The sequence below is a fragment of the Brienomyrus brachyistius genome, chromosome 11 (genome assembly GCF_023856365.1).
Source record: "Brienomyrus brachyistius isolate T26 chromosome 11, BBRACH_0.4, whole genome shotgun sequence".
NCBI classification, from domain to species: Eukaryota; Metazoa; Chordata; class Actinopteri; order Osteoglossiformes; family Mormyridae; genus Brienomyrus; species Brienomyrus brachyistius.
This window is the reverse complement of record NC_064543.1, coordinates 17052287-17079786: the sequence shown is the minus strand read 5'-3', so window position 1 is coordinate 17079786 and position 27500 is coordinate 17052287. Positions and strand designations below refer to the sequence as shown.

At 41.3% G+C, this 27500-nt stretch overlaps 1 protein-coding gene and 1 long non-coding RNA gene across 2 annotated transcripts in view; one reads left to right on the top strand and one right to left on the bottom strand.

Moving 5' to 3' along the window:
• LOC125704124 (uncharacterized) overlaps positions 1–27500 on the top strand; it is a 68886-nt gene that overhangs the window by 17812 nt on the left and 23574 nt on the right. The window contains exons 4-21 of the mRNA XM_048969454.1: positions 15854–16098; positions 16197–16319; positions 16412–16567; positions 16653–16800; positions 16920–17092; positions 17170–17298; positions 17385–17570; positions 18217–18461; positions 18555–18697; positions 18789–19013; positions 19488–19706; positions 19800–19927; positions 20235–20378; positions 20527–20733; positions 24491–24544; positions 26416–26533; positions 26944–27188; positions 27287–27427. Coding sequence (XP_048825411.1) covers positions 15854–16098; positions 16197–16319; positions 16412–16567; positions 16653–16800; positions 16920–17092; positions 17170–17298; positions 17385–17570; positions 18217–18461; positions 18555–18697; positions 18789–19013; positions 19488–19706; positions 19800–19927; positions 20235–20378; positions 20527–20733; positions 24491–24544; positions 26416–26533; positions 26944–27188; positions 27287–27427 — 3029 coding nt within the window. The remainder of the gene's footprint in view (positions 1–15853; positions 16099–16196; positions 16320–16411; positions 16568–16652; positions 16801–16919; positions 17093–17169; positions 17299–17384; positions 17571–18216; positions 18462–18554; positions 18698–18788; positions 19014–19487; positions 19707–19799; positions 19928–20234; positions 20379–20526; positions 20734–24490; positions 24545–26415; positions 26534–26943; positions 27189–27286; positions 27428–27500) is intronic.
• Positions 456–13652, bottom strand: LOC125751664 (uncharacterized). Its single transcript, XR_007400720.1, has 2 exons — positions 4679–13652; positions 456–4012 (listed from the first exon to the last, which is right to left on the bottom strand). It is a non-coding gene; the product is annotated as an uncharacterized LOC125751664 (long non-coding RNA).

Genomic DNA, 27500 nt, shown 5'->3' with positions numbered 1-27500 from the left:
CAGATTAAGCACCTTTACTGTGCTATCTGCTTATAGTAGCTGTCCATTGTAGATACATCACTGTATGCATACTATATTAAGAGCTAGATAAGGACAGTGGGTCATTATATGGCTTGCAGTCCTGCTCATTTTCCTGCACCCGTTACACTAAGTGATACCCCCATTAATGTCCTCTTTCATCCACTTTCGGGCATCTCTTGATCAGTGTATATTTTTTACTATGGACCTTGGACACACATGCGATTGGACACACACACACACACACACACTTACACTAATTACCTAATCAACCATCTGTGCAAGCAGGTAAACATTTACCATCTATATAAGTATTGCACATTGCATAGAGAGTGTCCAATCTATATTAAAGGTGACTCGAAAGAAGTCAGACCTCAGTAAAGACTGTAAATTGGCAGCCATAACATAAGCCGTAAATAATTACCAAATGAGTCATCCCATTTCGGAAACATTTATTGATATTCTTTCATAACACACAGACATTAGTTTTTTTTTTCAACTGTCAGCATCCGATCCAAATGGGATTCCCATTTCCTTTCTGTGGGATCCAACAGAACACGGGCTGGCCATCAGTCAACATGCCTTCAACCGTGCAGGACAGGACCCAGTCCAGGCCAAACCTCAGGGTGCTGGTGTTGATAAAAAAATGTAAGGAACATGCAGCTGCAGCTCACACACAAACACCGTCCACAGCATCCAGAAAAAGGTCAGGCCTTTTTCTTCTTTAGCTGACTCCGCCCAGACTTCACCCCCTTCTGAGCGCCTCGCACTATGCCTTTGAACTGGCCCTGTAGCTTGGCCCATTTCCTGTTTCCCAATGCAAGTCATAAGATTCACCCGTAAATGATATTTTGAATCGAAACGATATTTATTACTATTGTTTAGATTAAATATATAACTGTTTAATGATTGAATATAACTTGATATTGTTGTTTGTGTTGTTTAGTTTGAGGTTCTAGTTTCTGTCTTTATCCGCTTTCGTTTCAGTAGGCAGCTGGTTCATCCCAGGCTCAGGGTCTCTCTGCTCTTCATCAAACCCACACCCCCAGTTTGGGAGCACCCTCTCCTTCTCCTCCCCCCACGGCTGTGACCGTTATTCCTCCTTGAGGAGTAACCGATCCGCACCCTATCCCAGCCCCTATACCCACAGGAGTGCATCACCCAGTGAGCAGCCGCCCTGCCTGTCCCCTCACACAAGCGCACACTGAAATCATGGTCCTAAGCTCTCTGTGTGGGTCACCACGATAGTACAGCACACCGACCATTACCCTCTAACTGAATCAGAATCAGCTTTATTTGGCCAAGTATGTTCACACATATTGGGACTAGTCAGACATTTAATCAAAATAATTAAGACGACATAAACATACAGTTCTGTTGATATGCGACGCATATAACCTCTGCATTCACAGCACTGCTTCAGTTATCGATTGAAGAGCAAATTTCCAAAACTCACTCAGTCCGATAACCTAAAGTAATAAGTCATAATCCTCTTCATATGTTGCAGTAATGAGAATGAAATCTCACTCAGTGTTTATGTAATCAAGCGATGGAATTTCGTGAAATTTCAAAAAATCCACAGAAATCGTCTGAAAAACATTCCTGTGGACTGAGTTTTTGATATTTGCTTTTCAATTAAGACAATTTTCTTCAATCTGAGGTTTAACAGAATTCAGCCATATGCTGTTCAAAAAAAAACTCCACAGAACAAAAACAGAAATGACTTTACATCTGACTGAAAGGAAAGTTGACACAGGCTACAACAGTGAACAAATCAATCAATGTATTGAAGTTAGGCATTAAGTAACTGGAGGCAGTATATACATAACATGATGATGTGCCTTTTCTGTATTGACCATATTAAGGACGCTGTAACACTGCCCACCACATACCTGCTTCATTTATTGTTTTATACTTGCAGCTGCTTAGTCAGACAGCTCGTCTACCTGTCTGTCCATGTTGCCGTCCCATGACAACTGGTCCAGCCTACAGGTGCCGTCCCATTCCGGCATGTTACCCATGAGTCATAGCGGCACCTCCGGGAGCAGCTCCAGGTGAGCCCGGATGATGATAAGCGGATGATGATTATAGCCGATTTTTCCCTTTTTCTTTATATCTGGCAGTTTACCATCTAATAGGCATTTTTTTTCTTTTTATGCACTTTGAGATGCGTCTAGGCCAGATACGACCAAAATATTTTCCTTATTTCAGAAGTGGAAAAAAAATATTGCTCTGCTCTCAGACTCTGTTCAGTTGTAGCTTTTTAAAATAATGTACCTTGATTTGTGTTTGTTTAAAACGCCATTACCTGCTGCTTACTGGGCTGCTGAAAATGTCTGGCCCAGCTAAATTTCTTGGTTTGAAAATCTGGCCCAACTACTTTCCAGACCTGGACTAGCCCTACTGAATCATACACTAATGTTATTCTGTTATGTGGGCTGTTGTGATAGGGAGATTTGCAGGATGCTGCACGACGGGTGGTGTCCCTGCTGCAGAATGCCCTGTCTGAAGCAGCACCTAGAGACAGTGAGGGTTGTTGTTATCACCTTAATATTGTATATACGCAATCTGTTATTTCTTAACTAATATAATTGTAAGGTATTCTTCTAATATATTGTGCACAGCCAACAAAAAAGAGAAAAATGCAAAACCAAAGGAAGGCTTTCTTTTCTCTTAAAAGTCTTTTTTCTAAACCAACTGAGAGTCAGTTAGAGGGGTGTTCATTATCAGTATTGTTGCTGGCATTTCTGAAAATGTGCCAATTTTAGTCAAGTGGCTACTTTCCAAATGCAGTCCCTGGCCAAGATGAAGAAAGTTCATGAAGACTACATGATAATATTAAGCACTGACATAACAAACAACATTTTTACATGCAAAATATACAGGAAATATACACTGCAACAGGCTAGGATAGACAAATAACCAAATACACTTGCAAGCCTGACCACTTTAGACCCCAGATTAGAAACTGTTGGTGAATGAACATATATTTTTTCCAAGTTTTGTTTACTTTGCTGAAAGCAATTTAAGGGCTTTCAAGTTCTCACAAATAATAATAAAAAAAGATTTTCCCACTATAGCCAGATCCAGTTTCTGTGTGTGTGTGTGGGGGGGGTGACAATTTGTAGTAATAACTATTTCCTGCTGAAAAACACTGGTAAACTATCCACATGTCTCTGAATATCTGTGAGTCCCGAGACCTCCATGACACATAAATATAAGTTGCCAGTGTTGATCGGCAGGAAATCTTCTCCAAAGCCCCACCACCACCTCACACCAATCCACCCAGGGCTGTAGATGAACAAACTTCAAATAAATTTGATGTTAATACAAACCGGATCAACTTGTGGTTTGTGTCCACGTGTACCAGAGACAAGGGCCCTGGTACAGAGTACATTCTGCGTACAGCACAGCCAAGACTTAACCTTGATATGATGTCCATAGAATCAACCCTATGCATGGAGGCTGCAACTCTTCTCCACCGAACCCTGTAGCCCATTGACTGCAGCCTCCCTCTGACCATCTTGTAGCCTGCATTTGGTAGATCATTCTTGACAGAAGAAACCAAATTGTCAAGTTCCTCATCACTGATGGAATTATATGTGTCCCTAACACAGAGCTCATACTCTTTCATTCTTCTTAAGATTGTTCTTCTTGAAACACCCATCAGTGTGGCTATGCAAGGCACAGGAAGTTGTGTATGGAGCATTTCTTTCAAACGTTGTTCTTCAATCAAAATCTTGGGTCGTCCTTTGGTGGCAGTGACTTCTTGTGTGACACATGGGGCTGGACGTTCCAGATGTGCCCTCACAAGGTCAAAGAGCTCTTGCAAAGCCAGGGTGATAGCAGGAGGTACTTCAATGTGATTAGACAAGGCCTGCAGAAGATACAGCTCCTGATGACAAAGGAACTAAAGATAATCCAAATTTAGTGGAGTCGCGCTGAATCCCATTTCCATTTTATGCAGAAGACTTTCGAGAAGGTGGCATCTGAGCTGTTCACAGAACAAATTATAGTTAATGAGGTGTCAAGATCTTGTCTCTGATCCACACACTAGGCCTACCATTCAAAAGTTTTAATTATGAAAATGAATTTTTTTTGTTTTGTGAGGTGCTTGTTCATGTATGATGATACATTTTATATAAAGTTAAACAAAGTCCACCAAAAACACTTACTCAGTGGAGATTCCCATGTAGCAGGCAGACAACTTTATGGCTTTAATAATGAGTGTATTTAGCAGCTACAAGGACAAAAGATATTATAAACCACTCCATTTTAATGCTAATTTAATAAACATTAATAGATAGCACTTAAGGTGGTTTCGCCTATATTCTGCTAACACTAACCCGAGAACTAATATCTGAGGAGCGCGCTTCCCAGGATTTGAGTTTATTAAATTGGCTTTGTGATGTTGTATTAAGAAATGTTATTCACAATGCAATTTACCGTACATTGGCCCATTTTTTTATATACGGTAAGACGTAGCGGGAAATTCCCAAATTATGATAGCAGACTGTGAATAAATAATATTGCACGAGATACCAGCTATACCGCATTGAATTTCAAGCTCTGCATTAATTCAGACACACGCGATTCCAATCCTTAACGTGGAATATGAAAACAGAATCTCTAAAAGATGTGAACTCAGTGTAAGACTTACTTGCTCCGACTTCATGACAGTGTGAATCCCACATCCATTGGTCAATTATCTTCATCTTCTACCAAAGCAGACGCGATCGCGTAGATAGGGTCCAGCGAACGCGAGCGCGTAGAGGGGATGGGTTTTCAGCACGCGAGCGGTTCGACTTTTGGCACTAATTTAACGCCGAGCGAGCGAGCGACTGAATGCTGTGCAATCGCGAGCGCGTAGAGAGCATGGATTTTCTGCTCGCGAGCGCATGCGCGCGTGGTTTTTATGCGCACTTTTTGACGCCATAAATTCCGCTCACTTAGAGGCCATAGAATGTGCAGTTTTGGCAGTTGTTCGCGCTGCGTTACATGGTATTGCTACACAGCCGGGAGCAACATCATGTACACCTTCCACTGTGACATCGGGAAAACAGAGCGAAATATGGCCACTGGATAAGCAATACAGAAAATTTAATTATTATTAGGTAGCATTATTATATTCATTTTATTGTCTTATGTTACTGTACACTTTCTTGCTTGCAGACAACTTCCTGGTCAACATATCCTATTCTATTCTGTTCACGTATTTAATGATGACAAAATGAATCGCTTAAGGAAATGTTTACAGTGTCATCTTTACTGGAAATACAGATGAGTTCCCACCATTGACAAGTATTCAACGGCAGGAAGCCGGAAAGGAGGGCTGCAGTGCAGCTACATAAATAAGTCATGCTATCTACTATTGTTAAAAATAATTAACTTTAGATGCCAGTTCTGGCTCAAGCTGTTCCCAGTTAAGGAGCCATGTTTAATGACACGAACGCCTTTCATAATATCAATTCAAACTGATGACAAGCTTCATTTTAAACACAGCCCTATTGTAGACTGTGAATGGGCACCACAGGATCTAGGGAATTTCACAGTAACTGCATACAAATGATCATCTCCTTGCAAAAATATAATTTCTGTATCTTTAAATGCATTGTGTATCACTTGTAAGCTATAAATACTGAATTTATCTATATGTAGAAGTCCTGTCGCAGAAGGTCTTTAGAGCCAATTTATAGTACAGTGTAACATGACTGATTTGTTCCTTAGCTACATCTTATATGGACCAGCAGCCAATGAGAGCTAAGTAAAGTAGAATATAACAGTGATAATGTATCGATTCATGGCAGTTCCCTTCTCACCTACCCCATACAGTGCTCTATCAAACACATAGAAAAATGAGAGCAAGCTTGGGGGTCACAGCCCAGGGTCAGCCAGTGTGCAGCACCCCTGCAATGGGGGGTTAAGGGCCTTGCTCAAGGCCCCAGCATGTCATTATTCTGTAAGGGCCTGACCTGACAACCTACTGATCACAGATATGGAGGCCTAACCCGCTGAACAACTTTCCACCCCCCATCCAGTGTGTTGGTTATTGGTAACACAAAATAATCCCACGACTTGTCAGTTTCAAAGGCTCCCTTCTGCCACCACTAGAGGGTATTGTGTTCAATGTAATGTTTGCCTGACAACTTCATGTCATTAATCACTACGCCACCTACTGTTGGGCATAAGCCTGGACATATGATAACTTGTACCATTTTTTAACCACGTCTGTTAAATATTTTATATTTCGTCTCATTGCCTTCAACATATATCAATACGTAACATCTGTGTAATCAGATTAGTTGTCTTCTGTCATGCATCAGTATGCCTTAAAACAATGGGCGTCTGTGTGTCCACACCTGTAGGTCGAAGCTAACCTGGGGTTTTCACCTGATAAGACACAGCGTTCAGTCTACCTCTCAAAGTCATACATATAAAACACCCAGCAAGAGAGCATAGATGCAGTTTCCAATAGTTTTGACCAAGACCATTTCTTATTTGATAAAATCTTATCATAGAAATCAGTTAATCAGTAGATATCACGCTAGCTAGACAGGATAAAATGACTATCTCTGTAATGTTTGGTATTTTTAGTTAATAAACGTTGCACTGCTTGAAACTGGTGGAAGTCCATTTTAATTTAAAATGAAGATAACTTCCTGGTCAACATATCCTATTCTATTCTGTTCACGTGTTTAATGATGACAAAGTGAATCGCTTAAGGAAATGTTTATAGAACCTCCTGACATCATTTCCTGTTCTGACTTGTTGGAGGTGACTGTTACTGTGACCTTTGACTGTGATTGAACATATTAAAGGCCACGATATTAACCAAAAAAATAAGTAACTTCTTGAAGGTGACTTATCATTTAAAATTATATTACTGTAAATGTCAATGTTTTACACATTTAATCTGACTGGCAGAAAGACATATTACAGTATACTTCAGGGAAAAAGTACAGTAAAGCAGATTGATCTATATATATATATCGAACACATAGATGCCTCGTTTTGTAGTTCAAGTAATGTTTTAGTAATGTGATTACTACAAAAGCACCAGGCACTTTCTGAGAGAGCATAATAGGGTAGTGGACAGTCTGTAATATTTTCCCCACCCACGCCTCATTACCGATAGTGCTTACATGTCTACTAAGTAGCTGTACTTTATCCATTAACATAATCCTTGTGTATATTATTTCATTATTTATGTATATAAGCATAATTCCACTTTCTCTTTAAAGGGAATCTCCAACCATATTTTTTTTAACATATTCTTTTGTTCAACATCACATTGAAAATGAAACTATTATAAAACCTACACTCATCTGCTTTAGAGAGCATCACTGCTTGACTGTTTTAAATTGTGGAAAATAACTGATAACCTACGTTGTATCATCTGATAAAGTGATGTACTGTGAGAACACGCAGCACGGGAGGAAATGGCGTTGATGTGTAAATCGAACGTCAACGTTTCATGACACAGATGGAGCGTGCCGTCATGTCATGTTTTGTGGCACCAAACTGCCACACTTGGGAAAAATAGTGAAGCACTCTACTGCAAAAGGGAAGCTTCAGAGATCCTGTGGGAAGAATCTCAGAAGGCTGGAAGATAGAACTCCTCCAGCTCCTCAGGCAGATCGAAATCTCCCTCATGCCACGAGATGTTGAATTGCGCGCCACCATTTCCTGCTGGCAACACCGTCTCCCACTATGAACTGCACCATCCCCCACAACCGACTACACTTTATGTCTCGCAGCATTTGTCTAGCTGTGACGTCATTCTGAAGTCACATGCCCACAGCATGTGTGTACAAGATCCCCCTTTGAGCTCAGGGACCCTGTCATTAGACGCCTGATTCTGTATTGGGGGGGAAGGGGGGACGGCTGGTGGATCATTTAATTCATGAACCTTAACATGAGAAAAGGCAGCCTAAGAGTCACTGACGCATCGCCGTCTTTAGCCAGGAGGGACTTTCTGTGGCTCAGCGTGAGATAGGAGACACGGAGCACATTCCAGGAAACAATACCCCTACAAATGCAAGATGGTGCTTGTCTCTGCCACAGAAACAAGAGGCCGTGATTTTTTTCGGGTGAATCTGAACATGCTGAAACTTTCCTCAAGGATAAAGAGACGTGGTCGAGATGCATGCTTCCACAACATAATAAGACTTTAAAGGTCATGCTACATAAACATTTTATGCTATCTAAAAGCTTCTGTGTTAATGGGCTTTTAAGGACATTGATGAAGTCAATATGCTACAGCGGAAGCAGCTTTGCAGATAAAAACCACGGATTCCGAGTTCCTTTTTCGAGGAAGAATTCTTCACAGTTTATGAAGTGTATAGTTATTTGTTCACGATTTTAAACATATATTTTACCTATTTCAACTTGGGTAGGTATGGACAAAAAAGTCTCATGTTATATTAATTAAGGCTTGTATTTACTTCAGGTGTTTTGTGCAGATAAAAGCTAGTTATTCTTCTCGATTCTGACCTGCAGGAACATGCTTTGATGGTGCCATAAAGCATCTCTTCACACGAGCAAATAACCACCCAACCCCCATATGCTCTCTCTCTCCACCCAGTTTCTCTCCCGCAGCAGAGAAGTTAATAGTTTGCATCCTGAGTCCGAAACATTCAGCTAAATGCATAATTTATGAACATGATGTTTACTTTCACAGCCAGTGTCTGTTACCTAAGGCGGACAAAAGTTAAACGTAACTCAACCTTTGTCCATTAAAAAGTCAACACATGTATAGCAAGGAAATGGTAGATACATGCGTTGTACGATTTCTGAGTTAATTTGTAGTTATTAATACGTAGATGAAGGAGAAAAGTGCTAAAGCATTTTAAAAAATAACATATGAGAGGAAAAATCCAGGAGACATTTTCAAGTTTAGTAAATGAATAGCAATCGGCTATTATCAGTGGCCCAGGCTAATGGCCTTGGTAGAATCATGGTTAAAGTTCTATTTGTTATAACCATCAAGCAGGAAGAAAAAATTTAGTTTCTCTTTCAGCAGCAGTGTATAAATACACTGTTAATCATTAAATGAGTTTTAGAAATGGGCTGTAAAAGAGAGAGGGGTTATTTTTTTTTTACTAACGAACACACTACGGTTAAATTAATGTCTAGTGGATTAATACACACTCTGTCACAAAGAGTTGTGTGTATTACTATTAGACATTGAAACCGTATTTCCCTAAATCATTTTCAATGTTTTTATTGTAGAAAAATGTATTCATATTTTGATCATTGCAAATAAAGTTTGATGATGATATACATAGCACCCTTAAAATGCATTTTCTAAGCCAACACACTAGCAAACTAAGGATTTAGAATGCATTTATTGCAACCCATTTAACCTTTTATATAGGGGATGGGTGGAACATAATCAGGCACAACAGAAAATCGCAAGTTAACAGCTGCAGATGAAAATAACAGTGTTTTGTTGAAAATGTTAGAAATTAAATACGGGAGCTTAAGAGTTAACAGAGAGATGCTTCACCTCTCCTCAGTAATACTGGGGATACTGGATGATATTTACTACATGCAATTACATTGTTTCATGCCTTGTTCTGAACACCAAACAGTACCTTCATAGCAAAGCTGCCAGGAAACCATTTGTATCCCAAGGCTTTTGTATCATTAGCAAGGTCAGTGATATCTACACTATATTGTGGAATGTGTGTGTGAGGAGGGGGGGGTATCCAGTCATAATGGTTGTATTGTGAACCCTTCCATCCCTTAAGGACATGAATGTGACACTCTTCAAAGCAACTGTCTGGTTTTTCAAAGCCAAATGTATAGTATAATTCTACAACAGCACAGTATGCCGTATGCACAAATTGGATGCCAAACAAAACCATTTTAACAAACAAAAAGAACAACATGACCTAGCTTATCAAGTGCTAGTTAAAATAAATTTGGAAACGCAGGCCATTACGTGGACGGGCTTGCTTTTTATCGGCGACAACAAAATAGTTTGCTTAGGGAACGTCAACGAGATGCATAGGTGATGAGCAGACTGTGAACAAACATGTTGCAGGTGAAGAGCTGGGGTTACTGGTGCGAGAAGATGGGCTGGCTGCAGCTCACAGGCATTTTAGCGCATCTCCACAAGTTTGCTTTACAAATGCAGCTCGTCAGTCTCACTGGGGTCGCACTCAAACACAAAGATAATCAGGCCGAAAGAATGTTAAACAAAACCCCCCTCATTTAGTTTCCCATGAAGATTAATTTGAAGCATCTGTGTAATTAAAGCAAAGTCAAATCCTGCTTAGGAATCGCAATGTCGTGTGTTTTGCCCTTTCGATAAGGGAAAATAAATGTTCTGCTGCCTCAGTCTGTGTCTATCAGTAGGCCGACAGCATGAAAATGTCTGCAGTCAGTGAAGAGCAGTGTAAAAGGCAGGCAGTTAATACAAGTTATAAAATCCACATTTCAAAGTTCCATGTCTTTGCACACGTTAAAAAGATATTTGTGGGGGTGATCAACACTTTAAACTATTCCTACCAGCCGTATTTTTTTTCCAAATGTCATCAGATAAACTATCACTTGATAAAAACAAAGACTGCACCAAAAAAGTGGGCAGCAATTAATACGCCCCCTATTTTTTTCAACGAACAATCGAGCATCTATTCGCATGATCATGAAACAGGCATGTGATTCAGCCTGTGACTTTTTATGACTCAGATGTGTGATTATCGACTGCCTTTCATCTTCAGTCGGTGAATTTAGACATTGTTAATAACAGAAGGTGAATGTCTTAACGAAGAAATAAACTCAATAGATAGGGGGAAATAAAAGGAGGTTATAGCTCTGACTGAAATTTCAAACTTTACACTTCATTTTAGAGAACCGGGTACTGGCCATGTAGTTCGCGTCTAAGCTTAAATGGATTTGACTCACAAGGTTAAAATTAAATTATGACATGATATTACCTACACTGCATATGTAGGCTACGCCTGTATATTTCTACATATTTTTAACAACCTTATCAACTGCACCAAAGAAACGCAGGCCTACATATTTCTGATTCTATTCCTGAACTGTCTCAGGGTCGGCCTGTTTCAATGTTAACAATGAAAGGACATGGATGGATGAATGTTTATAGGAAAACTGCATTCAATAAGTACAGTTCATATGTGGGTGGCTCTGGAAATGGTGTCATAAGGACGGGAAGCAGAACCCAGCCACTCCTACCAATCTGTTCCCGGACTGTGTGTTTCACACCTGAGCCCCGCAGCACAGAGCTCATGCATGTAATCTGACTTCCCGTATTATCGGTTTATAAGGGCGAGCTGCAACACTGCTGGGGAAGAAAGGGAAGGCATGTCAGAAATGGTATTACACATGCAAATCTGAAAGGCAATAAAGATATGCACTATGTGCCCCTGAGCTGGATAAACAGTTTGAAGGTAAATGGATGGCTAGATGGATGGATGTATGGATGGATGGATGGATGGATAAGTGGAAACCTGTGGCCCAGCACTTGGTATGCGTTTGGAAGTCAGACAGAATAAATACAAGCTATTTCATTTTAAGGATACAAATACATTCTGAAGAACATGACCTCAAGTGTGGAACATTTAATATTAAAAAGCAGTTCAATTTCCCATGAACAAGACATAAAACATCTGTCCTCCCTGCTCTGATTTAACAATTAATGACTTAATGCGACTTAATGAGTAATTACATTAAAGGGAAGGATGCCCTGCCTGTACAAGGCTATTTCCAAAGGTTACAGTATTTAAACACAGTTACAGCTTATTTGCAATTCAGAATAAGTATTGTCAAGATGGTGGGAAAAGGTTCAGCATTGGCTTTAAGCTTCATTTATTTTATGCTTCATGCTATAGCCTGTGAGAAAAACCCATAATTTCATTATCAACAATTGGTTGCACTTTTGTTAGAAAAAACATGTATTAGAAGATAAAGCCTATTTTGATCCTATAACATTTAACCACACAGATGCATCATATACTCATTCCAGTAACCACTTAACTAATCTCCATACTCAGCATAAGAGATTCTCCATTAATGCAAGTAGTTGTGAGTATGAAAAGAGCAATAAGAGTAATAGATCAATATCTCACCATCATAAATTATTTAACAAGGAACTAAAAAGTTTGAAGTCAAACTTATTTTTAACCTCATCTTTTTCAGAGACTCTGGAATCTTAATCTCATTTTACTCTGAAACTGCGGTTACTTTTATAAAAAGTACAATTCAATTTAACACACCTTGTCATTTAGACCACAAAATAGTCATTGCCGCAGTCCCACCCATCAAATAATTGTTCAGATCTCCTGACTTGCAGTATTCGGCTTACAGACATGAACTGATACCAATCAACAAATGTCTCGGAAAGGACAGAAAAAGGAAACATCACAGAATATTCCTTCTACCACCACCTTCTGCATAATTGATGCTGTATAAATGGTTCAAGACCAGCAGGAAACATCACATGATAACTGAGCTTCATATACTTACTGAGTGGTAAATGTCTGATTCGGTCATATGTATGTATTTGGCAAATGCTTCTGTCCAAAGCAACATATAGCTAAGAAAACATGGTCAAGCCAGTCCCTGAAACGACCGAAGAGCCCAAAAATAAAAAAAAAGCTTACTTTACCAACCACAGGATTTGAACCAACGACCTTCTGATTACAGAGACCTAGTCCTAACCCTCCCAGACACACAACACCCTTGAAGAAACAAATAGCAGTTCTCAAAAAATGAAGTGACAGTAATGGTATTAACTAATAACATTAATGTCAATTTAAATAACATACGTATATTATTTAATAAAATGTAATACCATGTAAAATATTGCAGCAACAATAGGTATTACTGTTTGATGCAAAACAATACATGATATTTGTGTGAGGGGGGCTAGGGGGAGAAGGTCACAGTCAGCTGACCATAACAATTTGTAATAGTTTGCTAAATCTGTTCCTCGAGTTCTGTATTTGTATATATGACCTCATACAGTTTGCATGTTCTCCCCATGTCGTCGTGGGGTTTCCTCCAGGTACTCCGGTTTCCCCCCACAGTCCAAAAACATGCTGAGGCTAATTGGAGTCGCTAAATTGCCCATAGGTGTGCATGTGTGAGTGAATTGTGTGTGAGTGTGCCCTGCGATGGGCTGGCCCCCCATCCTGGGTTGTTCGCAGCCTCGTGCCCTTTGCTTCCGGGATAGGCTCCGGACCCCCCGCGACCCAATAGGATAAGCGGTTTGGAAAATGGATGGATGGATGGATGGATAACTCTCACCCGCAATAACGCCATCCAAAGTAGGGGGCATTTCAACGCCGAGTTTTTCCAGGACAAACGCGCTCGCTCTTGTGGGCGTTTCCTCTAAAACCCCTTAGGGGTTTAGAACCCGGTGAGAAAGAGCGGAGTCTCCATTTACCTGTAGGCAGGATGAAGAGGCTCCATGCCCATATTTGGATGTTGGCCGTCCTAAGGGGCGCAGGAGCCCCCGCTTCCCGAAACTACCTGCTCAGCTGCGTATTAATGTGCCAGCACACCTTTGGGAAGGGGTAGCCTGCGAAACCGTGTGGACGAAGGCGGATTTGCTTTTTCCCCCTTCAAACGTTCACTATCCCTGCTTACAGAGAACAGAGGTTTTCGGCGAGACTTCGCTCTAATGGGGACTTACAAGGTCTTGGCGTTGGGACTTATCTTTTTACTCCAGGTAAGTTGGTTTTTACTTGGGTTTTCGGGGTTGCTGTGCTGTGGATATGAAGCCTTTAATTTTTTTAACCCCCTTAAAGTTGTTATATTTTATATATATTTAAATATTATAAATTAAACGTAGACGCTAGCAGATATGTAATTAAAGTTGCCTGTGGTCTGTTTGTTTCGGAGTCGTTGGACCCATTAGTTTGGGAGTGAGCGCCCAACCGTGGCAGCGCCCTTGATTCATGTATGTATTTATTGCTTACTTTATGTAATTTAAGTCTTATTAAACCTTAAATCCACTGGACTGATTGGCGAAATTGTGGTGTATCGTTTTCTACTTCGTCTTCAATTCCTAAGTTGGATAAGCGTCCTTGTTTCCGTAGCTTATGGCGGGTCTCTGCACGGCTCGAAGGTGCCCCGGCCAAAGCCATTGTAAAAGGAGTGCGCCTTACCTGCTTTTGCGCGGAGTTGTTGAGCCGCTTCTTTCCCTCTTTCTCTTTCTTTCCTTCTTCCAGGTTTTCAATTTAGGGTCATGTGAAGAGGAAGAGCCATGTCAGCCTGGATTATCATCAAAGCTCTTCACCTTTAATGTAGATCGAGCACATTTGGAGAAGGGCAGGAGGCTGGGGAGAGGTAAATCCTTGAATGTTCTGAGTTTTTGTCATTTTTCCTGGGCACCTTTCCTTATTTAAAGTTTATTGCGGCCATACGTGTTCCCTGCGATTTCCTGAACTGATTTCCTAAAACTGGGTGCACTGCTGGTGTGTGTGGCGTTGAGTGCAGGGTACCAGGGTAATGTTCTCATAGATGTATTGTCTCTATTGCTTCTTGTGCAACAAGGTGGGCTGTGTGTGTCTGGGGGGGGTGTTTTTTAAATGTTGAGGGATCAGGTTTCGGATCCTGGTAAAGCTTAACAAAAATATTGCCAATATACGCTCTCTCGGCTTTGAAATAAAGACATCAGGAAATGTGCAGTCATAATGGCATTCTGTTATGTATTCTGCTGTACTAAAATTCTAAGGATAAAAATTCAAGGTAGTTGGAGAACCTTAAGATTTTAGCCTTGATTTTAAAAATATTTCCTTTAGATGCCCGTCTGAATTGGAGGTAATTGTCAGTAGCCAGTGTGTCCTCCAGCCTTTGACTCCCCGTTCCTAGTATGCCATATTTATGGGCTCTGCCTTTGATATTTGGTGGTTAAAGTGGTTATTGATGGCTGGTAAAGATTGCAGAGCAAGATGGTGGATAGGAGTTTAGGTTACATTAAATGGATAACTAATGGAGCTTTTCCACTGCCATCAAGAACCTAGCTGTAGGAGCCTAAACTGAGCTGGTTGTGTCGCCACCCTCTGACTGCTCAAAATGCATAGAGATATCAGTGTTCTGTGCATGGATTATCTGAAGAAAGTGTAACATTCGGTATATCATTCATTATTAGTAGTTTCGAACATGGCAATGCATCGCTGAAAACTCAAAAGTAAAATTTCCAGTTAAAGTACTGTAGAACAGCTGAATGGAATGGATTTGCAATATAAATTTGAGCAAGTGAATGCTAATTCCGCTAGTGTTTCATGCTTGCATAACATGGTGATTCTCATAGACATGCTAAGAAATTAGCATGCGGCCAAAAAAAATAAATTCCATATAGTGAATTACGTGTACTGTGTGAACAGTAAATGAGTCTCTTCTGTTGTACGTGACTGCCACTCTCCAAACTCGTCCAAGCCTTTAATGAGCTGATCCTTCTGCAGTGGAAACCCAAGGCAAGCTGGATTCGTGCAGTAACTAGTCTCTTCGCAGTATGGGTCGGTTCCTGTATGCCAGTGGGAAAAGTGCCGTAATCGATCCAGTGATTTGTATGGGCTGTAGTTGCAGTTTGCAGAAAATGATGAGCGTGTGTCAGTGTTTATTGACAGTGATGCATAGCACATCTAGCACCTTTTAATATTGGAGTATTCTTTGCAGAATGAAATGCTAAGATGACAGACCGCACAAACTTTTCAATATGTCCATTTAACAGATATCTAATTGTTTGTTTAGCTTGTCCTGGCTTAAATATATTCTTTAAATGACATGGTAATCTAAGTATTGGCCACCTTCCTGAATTTGAAGTTTCACCATGTTCTATTGGTGTTTCTTTATGCAGTTCTGTATGATGACTGCAGTGGGCGCCAGAGGTTCCTCTTCAACTCAGCAGATTCCCGTTTTAAGGTGGAATCAGATGGGACTGTCCTAATAAAAAGGCCTGTGACCTTGCATGAAGGGCACAAGAGCTTCTTTGTTCATGCCTGGGACTCGGTGGGCAGGAAGGTCACTGCAAGAGTCCGGGTGCAGCTTGAGCCACAGACCAGCCATGTGCTGCTTGGTGTGGAAAATGTCCCTGCTGAACAGGTAGGATGTATTGAATGATTGCAGTGATTTTGGTCCATTTTGTTTCAAGTCCTGAAGTGTGATTATTTTGCACTCCATGGTGTCCTTCTGCTTTCCAGTCTGATGGCAGTGAGTCTGTCCCAGAGCTGGTGTTTTCAAGGAGAATTAAGAGAGAGTGGGTGATTCCTCCAGTCACAATTCTTGAAGGTCAAATGGGTCCCTTTCCTAAATTTGTGGTTCGGGTATGTCACATTTTTATACTTTACTGACGCTTTGCTTTCAACTGTCTTATGTACTTTTATGCTCATCCAATAAACGATGCTTTTATTTTTAGATCAGGTCCAGTAAGGATAAAGAAGTTGTAATGCAGTACTGGATTACTGGTCCTGGAGCAGATGAGCCACCTAAAAACATTTTCACTATGGAGAGAACCTCTGGCCAGCTCTTTGTAACACAGCCTTTGGACAGAGAGAAGTGTTCCAACTATACCGTAAGCATTGCTTCACTTTTCCTTAATAATAATGAAAAGAAACTTAGCCTGAATTGAGATGCCTAAATGGTACTACTTTCACCAGCTTCTGGCTCACGCTGCTGCTGTTGGATCTACTCTTACAAAAGAGGACCCTATGGAAGTCGTAATTACAGTGGGTGATCAGAATGACAACAAGCCTGTCTTTACACAAGATGTATATATGGGCAGTGTTCCAGAAGCTGTGGGTGAAGGTACAGTGTGCTGACATGCTTCACATTGCTGCTAAAGGTCTGCTTGCAAGGCAAGAACTTTGATACAGACATTGCATCAGCTTGATCTTTTTGCATGTGCTTTCCCCTAAAATATTTAGGGTATGAGATCCTGAGTGTCACGGCAACTGATGCTGATGATCCTGAGACTAGTAATGCAGCCTTAAAATACAGCATTATAAGTCAAGATCCACCGCTACCTGTTCCAGACATGTTTGCTATTAATCCTACTAGTGGGCTGATACGACTGAATAATGGTCAACTTGATAAGAAGGTAGGTGGGTTTTCCTCCTCTAACCAAAAACGGCTCTCTGTCTGAACAAATGTGTGACCTGAACTTTTTCTTTCCAGAAACACCCTCAGTATTCATTGACAGTCCAGGTTGGTGATATGATGGGAAATGGTTACTTGGTCACCTGTAAAGCCATAATTACTGTGACGGACAGCAATGACAACGCTCCTCAGTTTGACCCACAAACTGTAAGTTAGGTTTCACCCAATAATTACAACGCAGTAGTATCACTGCTTGATATGTGCTCATGTTAATGATCCTGTTCTGTCCACAGTATGAGGTGTCTGTGCCCGAAAATCAAAAAGACACTGAAGTTGTGAAGTTGTCAGTGAATGATGCTGATGATCCTGAAACTCCTGCCTGGTTCACGAAGTTTAAGATTATCCAAGGGAATGATGGGAATGTCTTCAATGTCTCAACTGCCCCTGGTGGCCTGGATGGCATCGTCACCCTAATAAAGGTGAAGTCCCAGTATTACAGCTGTCATGTCACGGTGCAGGAAGGATGGAGGCGAAGGCAGGCATCGGGGAAACCTAAAGGGGCTTTATTCAAACGAAACGCAAGGCAAAGGGAAATGGACCACAAAGGGTAAAACTAGGTCAGGGCGAGCCAGATGGAGAAACAGGGCGCAGAGTAAACGGAGGGGTACATGTAGTCAGCAGTTCAACATTACAATGTAACACTACAATGACCAGACTGGGGAGTTCAGGACGAGGAGGCACTATATACACCACAGATGAGGGAACAGACGAGAGGCACCTGGGATCATCCACATGAGGGCTGAAACGAGAGGCGCGGTTAAACGAGGAACACGATGGAGAAGGCATGCGGGGGTGTGACAGTGTTTGTCACTTGTTCTTTAATACATGAGCAGGGTATACTGGGTTATAATGAAGGTATTAATATGGTGAATGTGCCCTATTTATGTAGAGTGCCAAACTAAGTGCAGATTGTGCAAACTTATTGGACTCGTTTACCATAAACCATAAAAAGGTTATACATCTACTATTATGCTTGGTTCCTTAAGATATGAGTCAGATATCTGTCCTGCTCATATAGAAATTTCTTGGGTGCAAATTTATGACGTGCTTGTTTCCCTGATGTAGGAGCTGGACTTTGAGAAGAAGAACAAATACACGCTGCTGGTTACAGTGGAGAATGAAGCTCCATTTGCCATCCGGCTGCCCACAGCCACAGGGACAGTGGTGGTGAATGTGGAGGACAGGAATGAACCTCCGGTTTTCAGTCCACGTGAGAAGCATGTTTCTGTGGAAGAGAGCTTGGCTGTGAATGAGATAGTGGCTCAGTATACAGCAACCGATCCAGACACTCACATGAAACAGACAATAGAGTAATGAAATGCATTTACTTTTTTATTTGGTTGTGTCTGCCATGTTTATAATCCAAGAATTTTGCCTAACCTACTACTTGTACTTCCTTTCAGGTATAAAATGGTTCCAGATCAGCTTGGATGGCTAGCTATTAATAAAACTACTGGCTATGTCACTGTTAAGAGCAAAATGGACCGAGAAGAATCCTCTCTTGTTGATGGCAAATACAAAGCTCTGGTTCTTGCTATTGATAATGGTACATTTTTTTTTTTTTGTCCACGTTACCCATAATCTAAATCAGGGAGATGCATGTAGTCCATGAATCTTAAGCCTTTTGGGTTTTGCAGGTGCCCCTCCTACCACAGGGACTGGGACATTGATTGTGGAACTGAAGGATGTGAATGATAATGCTCCAACAATCGACCAAAGAGATATCCGTATCTGTAACAAGAACCCCGAGCCGGTGTTGCTCTCCGTCAGTGACAAGGACGGGCCCCAGTTCGGCCCCCCGTTCAGAGTGGAGCTTCGGGATAAATCCAACAACAATTGGACTGCAAGAATGAATGAAAGCAGTAAGCATGTAGCTGTTTGTAGAAGAGGGGAAACAACTGATGGGGGTGGTTGGTAGTTGGGATTTCCAACTGTACTTTATCCCCTTGATGTGGTGGGGTGACAGATATGTTGAAACAAAGGCTACAGTGATTGTAGTCAATAGTATGTTTTGAATCAGTGAGTGATGGGTGGGGCCAATCTGCTTTTAGTTGGGGCCAGTGAATTGTGCTAATCGGGCACTAGTCAGCATTCTTAGTCAAGTAATATGAGCAAAATACAGAAAATACAGTTTCCATGCTGACAAATTAAATAGCACTTGTATTGAAATGGAAAGCTAGTTACTATCAGTTCTCTCCTATTACAGTTAGTAAAGGCTTTAATGTTTCCAGACTATAATTAAACGGATGGGGTCTTTGGATGAGGTTTTCTTAAAAAAAATAAAAAATCTAGTCTGGTCTTTATGTTCTGATTCTAACTTTGCCCCCCCTCTTCAGGTACAGGCATTATACTCACATTGAAGGAACAGCTGCCACGGGACAAGTACAATGTGGTCCTAAGGCTCTTTGACAGTCAAAACCTTTATCAAGATAATACTCTCGTTGCTGATGTCTGTGACTGCACCGGAAAGGACATTTCGTGTGACGACAAATACGTTGCTGGCTTGGAGCTGCCAGGGATTCTGGGAATCTTGGCAGCAATCTTACTTCTGCTTCGTAAGTAGTGCCTCTGTGTCTTGGGTGGTTTTTAATTGTATGTATTGTAGAATTGGCACAGCCTCCTGATCTCCTTCCCCTGCCACCCTTCAGTGCTTGTTCTGCTGCTGCTCATGTTCCTGAGAAGAAGGACTCGGGCGAAGGAGGAGCCCCTGCTCCAGGACGACATCCGGGACAACATCTACTACTATGACGAGGAAGGTGGTGGAGAGGAAGATCAGGTGGGTGCCAAAGGCTCTGAATAGTATAGATCGTTCAGGGGTGCATTTTCCAGAAGCTCCAATTAACGACTTGCATGGTTTGAACCACTCGGTCGCACTCCGCTTTGGTGAAACATCCCCCGCCTGTGTGCCGCTCTGTTTAAATCATGCCCAAGTTTGATTTGGGTTAGTCTACATCAGAGTGCTCTGGGAAACATGCCAAATTTGTAGAATTGAGAACCAAGGACTGTTAAGGGTGTTGTCCTGTATTTAGAAGAGTTGCGGTCAACTAAGTTGTTCTGTCTTCACCCTGCCCCCTTGCAATCAGGACTATGACTTAAGTCAGATACACAGAGGACTGGATAACAGGCCAGACGTTTTCCGTAATGACGTGGCCCCGACGTTCCTGGCTGCACCACAGTACCGGCCCAGGCCTGCCAACCCCGAGGACATCGGCAACTTCATTGACGATGTGAGTGGACAGTGGTTTGTACACGTCACGCGACGTGAGCGTGGGTTCATTTATGCTGCAGTTCTTGATCCACAAATTTGGCCGTTGCTGTCAATATGGTTTAAAGTGATTTTATGATGGTCTTTTTTTTTTTTTTTGAACTTTACAGAACTTAAAGGCTGCAGATACAGATCCAACGGCTCCACCCTATGACTCCTTGTTGGTGTTTGATTATGAGGGAGGGGGCTCTGATGCTGGTTCCCTCAGCTCGCTCAACTCCTCCAGTTCTGGGGAGGACCAAGACTACAACTGCCTAAATGAATGGGGGCCGCGATTTAAGAAGCTGGCTGACATGTATGGTGGTGGTGAAGAGGACTGAAGGTCGCGTGATAGACGTTGTGCTTGTGGCCATTGATGAGTCCTGTGTCGCTCTGCCCTAACAAACTGTTGCCTTGTTGTCTGGGTCTTACTCCACACTTGTGGTTTAATGGGAGTTGCTTTTGAATGTGAGATCATTCTCAGAAGACTGATCTGGTGCTAGGACTTCAGTTTTTGTATATACATTTACAGTATTTGGCAGACGCCCTTAGCCAGAGCGACTTACATAAGTGTTTCAAGATGCTGCGATGAATTTTTCCGATACTAGCTCAATAAGGACCCAAGCTATGAATACCATCTATCCGAACACTGTTGAGAGAGTGCAATAAAATTTTTTTTTTGTACACACACACACACGGAAAAGAGCTGAGTAAGAATACAGAGTACTACTTCAGGTATTTCTGAAAAAGGAAAGTTTTGAGTTGTCACTTGAAGATAGCCAAGGTTTCCGCTGTTCGGACATCAAGGGGGAGTTCATTCCACCAACTAGGTGCCAGGACAGAGAAGAGCCGAGATGTGTGTCGTCCTTGTGCCTTGAGGGGTGGTGGGACCAGTCTAGCAGTGCTGGAGGATCGGAGAGATCGGAGCGCAGTACGGGGTGTGATGAGGTCTTTTAGATAGGATGGTGCCAGACCGTTTATGGCTTTGTATGCGAGCATCAGTGTTTTGAATTTGATGCGGGCGGCTGCAGGACCTATATATGCACCTAATGAACTTGGATTAATTGTTGAAATGATGATTAAAGGTGATTGAATATTTTAAAGTGCTATCCATGCTCAGTTTTAATTTCCTTCATAGTCATATTTAGTGCCTTAAAGACATTTTTCACTTTGCTTTTATGAGTTTTTTCACTCTTGCATTCATTGTTATTGTTAGGACTTTTTGTTAAAGATTTTTATTAAAATATTAAAAACAAATGCCTTTGGACTGATGCTTTGGCATTTAGTAATCTGAAGCTACTTGTTCTATGTTTTGAATTGGTCTCCTTCATGAAAGAACGGCTTCTCTTGGAGTAGATGATAGACAGCAGTGCTGAACAACCCTGAACTTTGACAGTTTAATATACCTCTTTTGAGGAGGATGGCATGCAGATCAGACTTGGTGTGTTGACCAAAATCTGCTCGTAGCCCAGTAAATTGCCAGTATTCCTGTAAACCCTAATATTATATGGACTTGGTTATCAAAGAACTCTGAATAACTTCAGTTTTACCCCCTTGACTGCTATGCTTGTATTTAAGAAGAGAGTAGTAATTAACACATGCACAGACCTCAAGTAATATACTTGTGATATGAAACTACTCGTCTGGCAGTTTTATTTGTATGTCTTTTCAAAACTGCTTCCAAGCACCCAAAACATGCAGAAACTGTGTAGTTAATTGACCATAGACGTTATACCATCAGGGATCTGGGGAAAAAAAATGTTCTGGATGGGACATAAATGTATTCCGTTATCCTCACAAGAGCAGGATATACAAATAAATTTAATATGCCAAGAATTGCTGAATTACCCCAGAAGAAAATTATACTGCCCAGGGTTTGTTCTTCTAAAGCTTGCTTAGACAAAATTGTGATTCTCGTTTTAACCTCATTTTAGTTGCTATTTCGTCTGATACAATTCTCCTACGATCGACTACGAGAAATAAAGCCGACATGCGTGAGGCAGAGCACAGGACTAATATTTGAGACAAACAAATCTGGCCAAACTTGACTTGGGCTCTTTAATGAGCAACACTGGAGCCAAAAGCTCCACACACATGGTGGAGACTCGAACCTTAGTATCTGGAGGGACGAAGCAATAGTGTTAATCATGGCACAACTTTGCTGACTACTTTTTCTTGTCCATGACGTAAGTGACTTGCCAAATATGGGATTGAATTTGAGGATAAAAACAAACAAGAAAAACATAAATTTTACTAATAAATGTAGTTGCAGTAGTACATAAAATAGTTGAAGTAGTACTTGATAAAGATGAATGGCTAATTGAAATTTGTAAAGCAATAAAATACAAATGCTTATTTTTGCTGCACAAACCAGCACAAACCTAAGAAGTCATTTTATTTTCTGTCCATATGGGTACAAGTTTCATACAGGTATTTGACGAGAATAGTTCATAACGAGTGCTCTCTACACTGAGGCAGTCTGAAGCTAATATGAGATTTTGTGTATCTTTATGCAGAAGAAAAATGAGATAGGAGAAATATATCATACTCTCATTTTGGTTCTGCACATCTCTGTCACAACGCAGCATGGCACGGGCAGGAAAAAGAGCGGACGATCCACTAGTGACTCCAAGATAAAAGCGGTTTATTAACACAATTGAACAAAACAGGGAAGGCAGAAAATCAAGGACCGCAAGGAGTCAGAAACAAACAGGGGGGGGAAATGAGGAATTAACTAAAACCATAAAATGAACACAACTACGGAAGTGAACTAAACACACACAGGGTGAAGCTATGACCAGGAAACCATAATAGAACATAACAAATGCAGAGTAAACAGAAAACCGATAAACATTAATAAGAGGCAGAGTGACCAGCAATACCTGCTGGCCAAATGTGGAAAGGTCACAGAGGGTGGGGTCGGATGGGCACTGACCCCCACAGATTTCATACTTGTCTTGGCCACAAGCAGGTGTTGAGCTGGAAGTAATATGCCCTGGGAATACCATGGTAACAACCTATCAGGCTCGAAGGACCACTTTCATAGCCGGGACTCCGCACTGCAGTTCAGGTATGGTTTGCTGTCGCCATGGGGTGTCGGTCAGAGCACTCTTAGGCCAGAGTACATCTGACATTAACCCTTTAAAAGTGCAACATAAAGCATGGTTCTGTGCCTGTCTCTATACTGGGGAATATACTTATCCCTTAACCCTCAACTGCCCCAGTTTGTATAACCCTGATTTCTCTCAAAAAATGTCTGTTGCTTTGGGTAAAAATAGCACCTAATAAATAAATAAAAAGCCAATTAAATAAAAATGCAAAAAAAATGTTCGTTTACCTTTTGGCTGAAATGTTATGTTTTTTTATTTTTCATTCATTGGTTATTATCTGGGGGCGGCATGGTGGTGCAGTGGTTAGCACTGTTGCCTCACACCTCTGGGACCCGGGCTCGGGTCTCCGACTGGGTTACATGTGTGCGGAGTTTGTATGTTCTCCCCATGTCATCATGGGGTTTCCTCCGGGTACTCCGGTTTCCCCCCACAGTCCAAAAACATGCTGAGGCTAATTGGAGTTGCTAAAATTGCCCGTAGGTGTGCATGCGTGAGTGACTGGTGTGTGAGTGTGCCCTGCGATGGGCTGGCCCCCCATCCTGGGTTGTTCCCTGCCTCGTGCCCATTGATTCCGGGTTAGGCTCCGGACCCCCCGCGACCCAGTAGGATAAGCGGTTTGGCAAATGGAAGGATGGATGGTTATTATTTGTTGAAGTCTGGAGATTTTTGTGAACTTTGTACCATTTTTGTTATCCGCACTGTTTTTTATTCATGGATAAGACCTTGGACATCTGGCACCACAAACAAGTTTACATCGTCAATATCAGATAAAGGTATAAATTGACTGTGATTCTGTGATTTGCCTTAGACTTTGGGTAGAAGACATTCTTTGCGTGTAATATCAAGCTATTCTACTTGTCGTTCCTTTGTGCTTTCAGGTTTCCTTTCTTACTATTTCCTCAACTGCACGTTTAGTTAGTTTGATTACGTGTGCAAATATACACTTTCATTCAAGTAAATTTTGTTTAGACACTTCTGAAAATATACAGACTTGATCATGAGGATGTGGATGCTGGGAGTGATCCTTTCCTTGGTCCAGGTAAGCCAGCCCAGGTCTAGACTGCTTAGACTGGGGTGGGCGCAATTAAAAGTTTTGGGTGGAAAGCTTTTCACATAATGGACTATATTACAGTGCAGTAGCTGCTTGTGACCAGAGAAATAGTGGGGCGCATGGACATATTCATATTCCATGTTTGAACTGGAATTTGGGAACTCAACATTTATGCTTTAAGATCAGTCATCTCTCTAATCAGGAAAGAACCTACTGTTGTTATTAATTATTATTGTTTTTTTTGTAAGGTTCTTTGGGTAGACGTTTCTGTTAAACTTTGACTTAAAAGCTTTTGTATTGATCTATCGGCATTTTTAAAGCAAATAAGGAACTAAAACTCATGAGCTGATAAAAGAACATAGAGTAGAATATGTACAATGAACAGTATTATAGTTGAAACATTAAAAGCTAAAATGATCAAACCATAAACTAGCTTTGCAAACAAACTATCCGGCTACCTGCACTGTGTTGGTGTGAAGTGGGCAGGGAAGGTTTAACGGTGTAATTGCCCGCTCGACTCCAAGGCACCGGTCCCGATGCTTGGTTATTCGCAGCTTTGAATTGAGAACCAAAAATCGTTGCATGGCGTTGATGGCTGTGTAGTGGTAATTTTAGTGCATTGTAACACGTAATCTATCTGTCACGTAGCAGCGGGAGCAGGACGACCAAACTGCAGGCTGTCGGTATAGTAACACCTCGTTAGGGTGTGTATTGTCGGAACGCTGATATAAACGTTAGCGTTAACTGTCAAATGTTATGTATAGTAGTGCTCCCATATCCGCGGGGAATATGCTCCAAGACCTACCTAGGATTGCCGAATCCGTCGAAGTTTAATTTTAAAATTATACACATAATAAGACATCAGCAGCACTAACTAATAATTAAATAAAACAATTATATTATGTAGCCAGGACAGAGTGGAAAGGCTACTGATAGCGATGCGAAATGTACAACTTATTAAAAGTTTATTTTTGGAATTTTCCGCTTACTGTTTTTAAGCTGCAGTAAACCACCGGTAACAGGGACCGCACTTACCATATTAACGGATATGAGGGTTCACTGTACTGTTTTAGCGCGCTGGCTCGTTAACAAAAACATCCGTCCGTCCGTCCGTCCGTCCATCCATCCATCCATCCATCCATCTATCTATCTATCTATCTATCTATCTATCTATCTATCTATCTATCTATCTATCTATCTATCTATCTATCTATCTATCTATCTATCTATCTATCTATCTATCTATCTATCTATCTATCTATCTATCTATCTATTTTCCAAACCGCTTATCCTACTGCGTCGCTGGGGGAGCCTATCCCGGAAACAATGGGCACGGTGCAGGGAATAACCCAGGATGGGGAGCCAGTCCATCGCAGGGCACAGTCACACACCAGTCACTCACACACTGTCCAATTAGCCTCAGCATGTTTTTGGACTCGAACCTGGGACCCAGAGGTGTGAGGCAACAGTTGACCAATTGGGTGGACAGAGCAGGATTTTGCCCACCCTTGCCCAGTTCTAGATCCAGCCGTGCATGTAAGCAAGCTTTTGCAACTTTTGTTATTTGAGGTTTTGGGGAGTTGGAGGTTGTTTTTGGTTTTTCATTGCAAAACTTTAAAAGCGTGTAAACAATGATCGTGTCCTTGTATAGCTTTTTACATCCATCCACACGTACTGCACAGAGCGAAATATGAGCCTGGAAGATTTCCTTTGCATACAACCTTTGGTGAACATTTTTAAATAATGTTTCGCCTGTCGGTTGTCAATATGATGTTGTTTTTCTTTTTTAGTTGTCAAATAAAATGTTTATATCATTGGAAAACTCTTGATTTACCTATTTGTAAATTTGCATATTTCAGGTTTTCACTTTCGGGTCCTGTGAAGAGGTTACACCATGTTCGCCTGGATTCTCAGAACAATTTTATTTGTTCAAAGCAGATCAAAAATATTTGGACAAGGGAAGGAGATTAGGGAGAGGTAAAGTAATATTTTAGATTCTGACATTGTTGAATTCTCAAAAATTTACTAGTATGAAAAATACAAGATACATATATTGTACTTTGTTTTGATATTGACTAACAGAATAATATACAAAAATTCATAGAGAAGTCTTGTCTTTTCTTTGGTTATTTTATATCAGATGGAGACTGAGTTGACTTACTATCAGCCTTAAAGTGCAGACAGTGAATAGACGATATCATGAAAGTCAGACAGTCTGCCAAACGCCATCTCTGAACTGCCTATCCTGTGTGTGCCATGTAATGGAATGACGTCCCATCCAGGGCATTCCTGTACTGTTTGGGACAGAATCCAGTACAGACCTGCAACCCTGTACTGGATACCTGGTTAGGAGGTGGGTGTATATTAACGTTTGTTTCTTCTTGCAGTTCTGTATGATGACTGCAGTGGGCGCCAGCGGTTCCTTTTTAACTCAGCAGATTCCCGTTTTAAGGTGGAATCAGATGGGACTGTCCTAATAAAAAGGTCTGTGACCTTACATGAAGGGCACAAGAGCTTCTTTGTTCATGCCTGGGACTCAGTGGGCAAGAAGGTCACTGCAAGAGTCCGGGTGCAGCTTGAGCCACAGACCAGCCATGTGCTGCTTGGTGTGGAAAATGTCCCTGCTGAACAGGTAGGATGTATTGAATGATTGCAGTGATTTTGGTCCATTTTGTTTCAAGTCCTGAAGTGTGATTAGTTTGCACTCCATGGTGTCCTTCTGCTTTCCAGTCTGATGGCAGTGAGTCTGTCCCAGAGCTGGTGTTTCCAAGGTCCTCAGCTGGTCTCAGAAGAAGGAAGAGAGAGTGGGTGATTCCTCCAATCACAATTCTTGAAGGTCAAATGGGTCCCTATCCTAAATTTGTGGTTCGGGTATGTCACATTTTTATACTTTACTGACGCTTTGCTTTCAACTGTCTTATGTACTTTTATGCTCATCCAATAA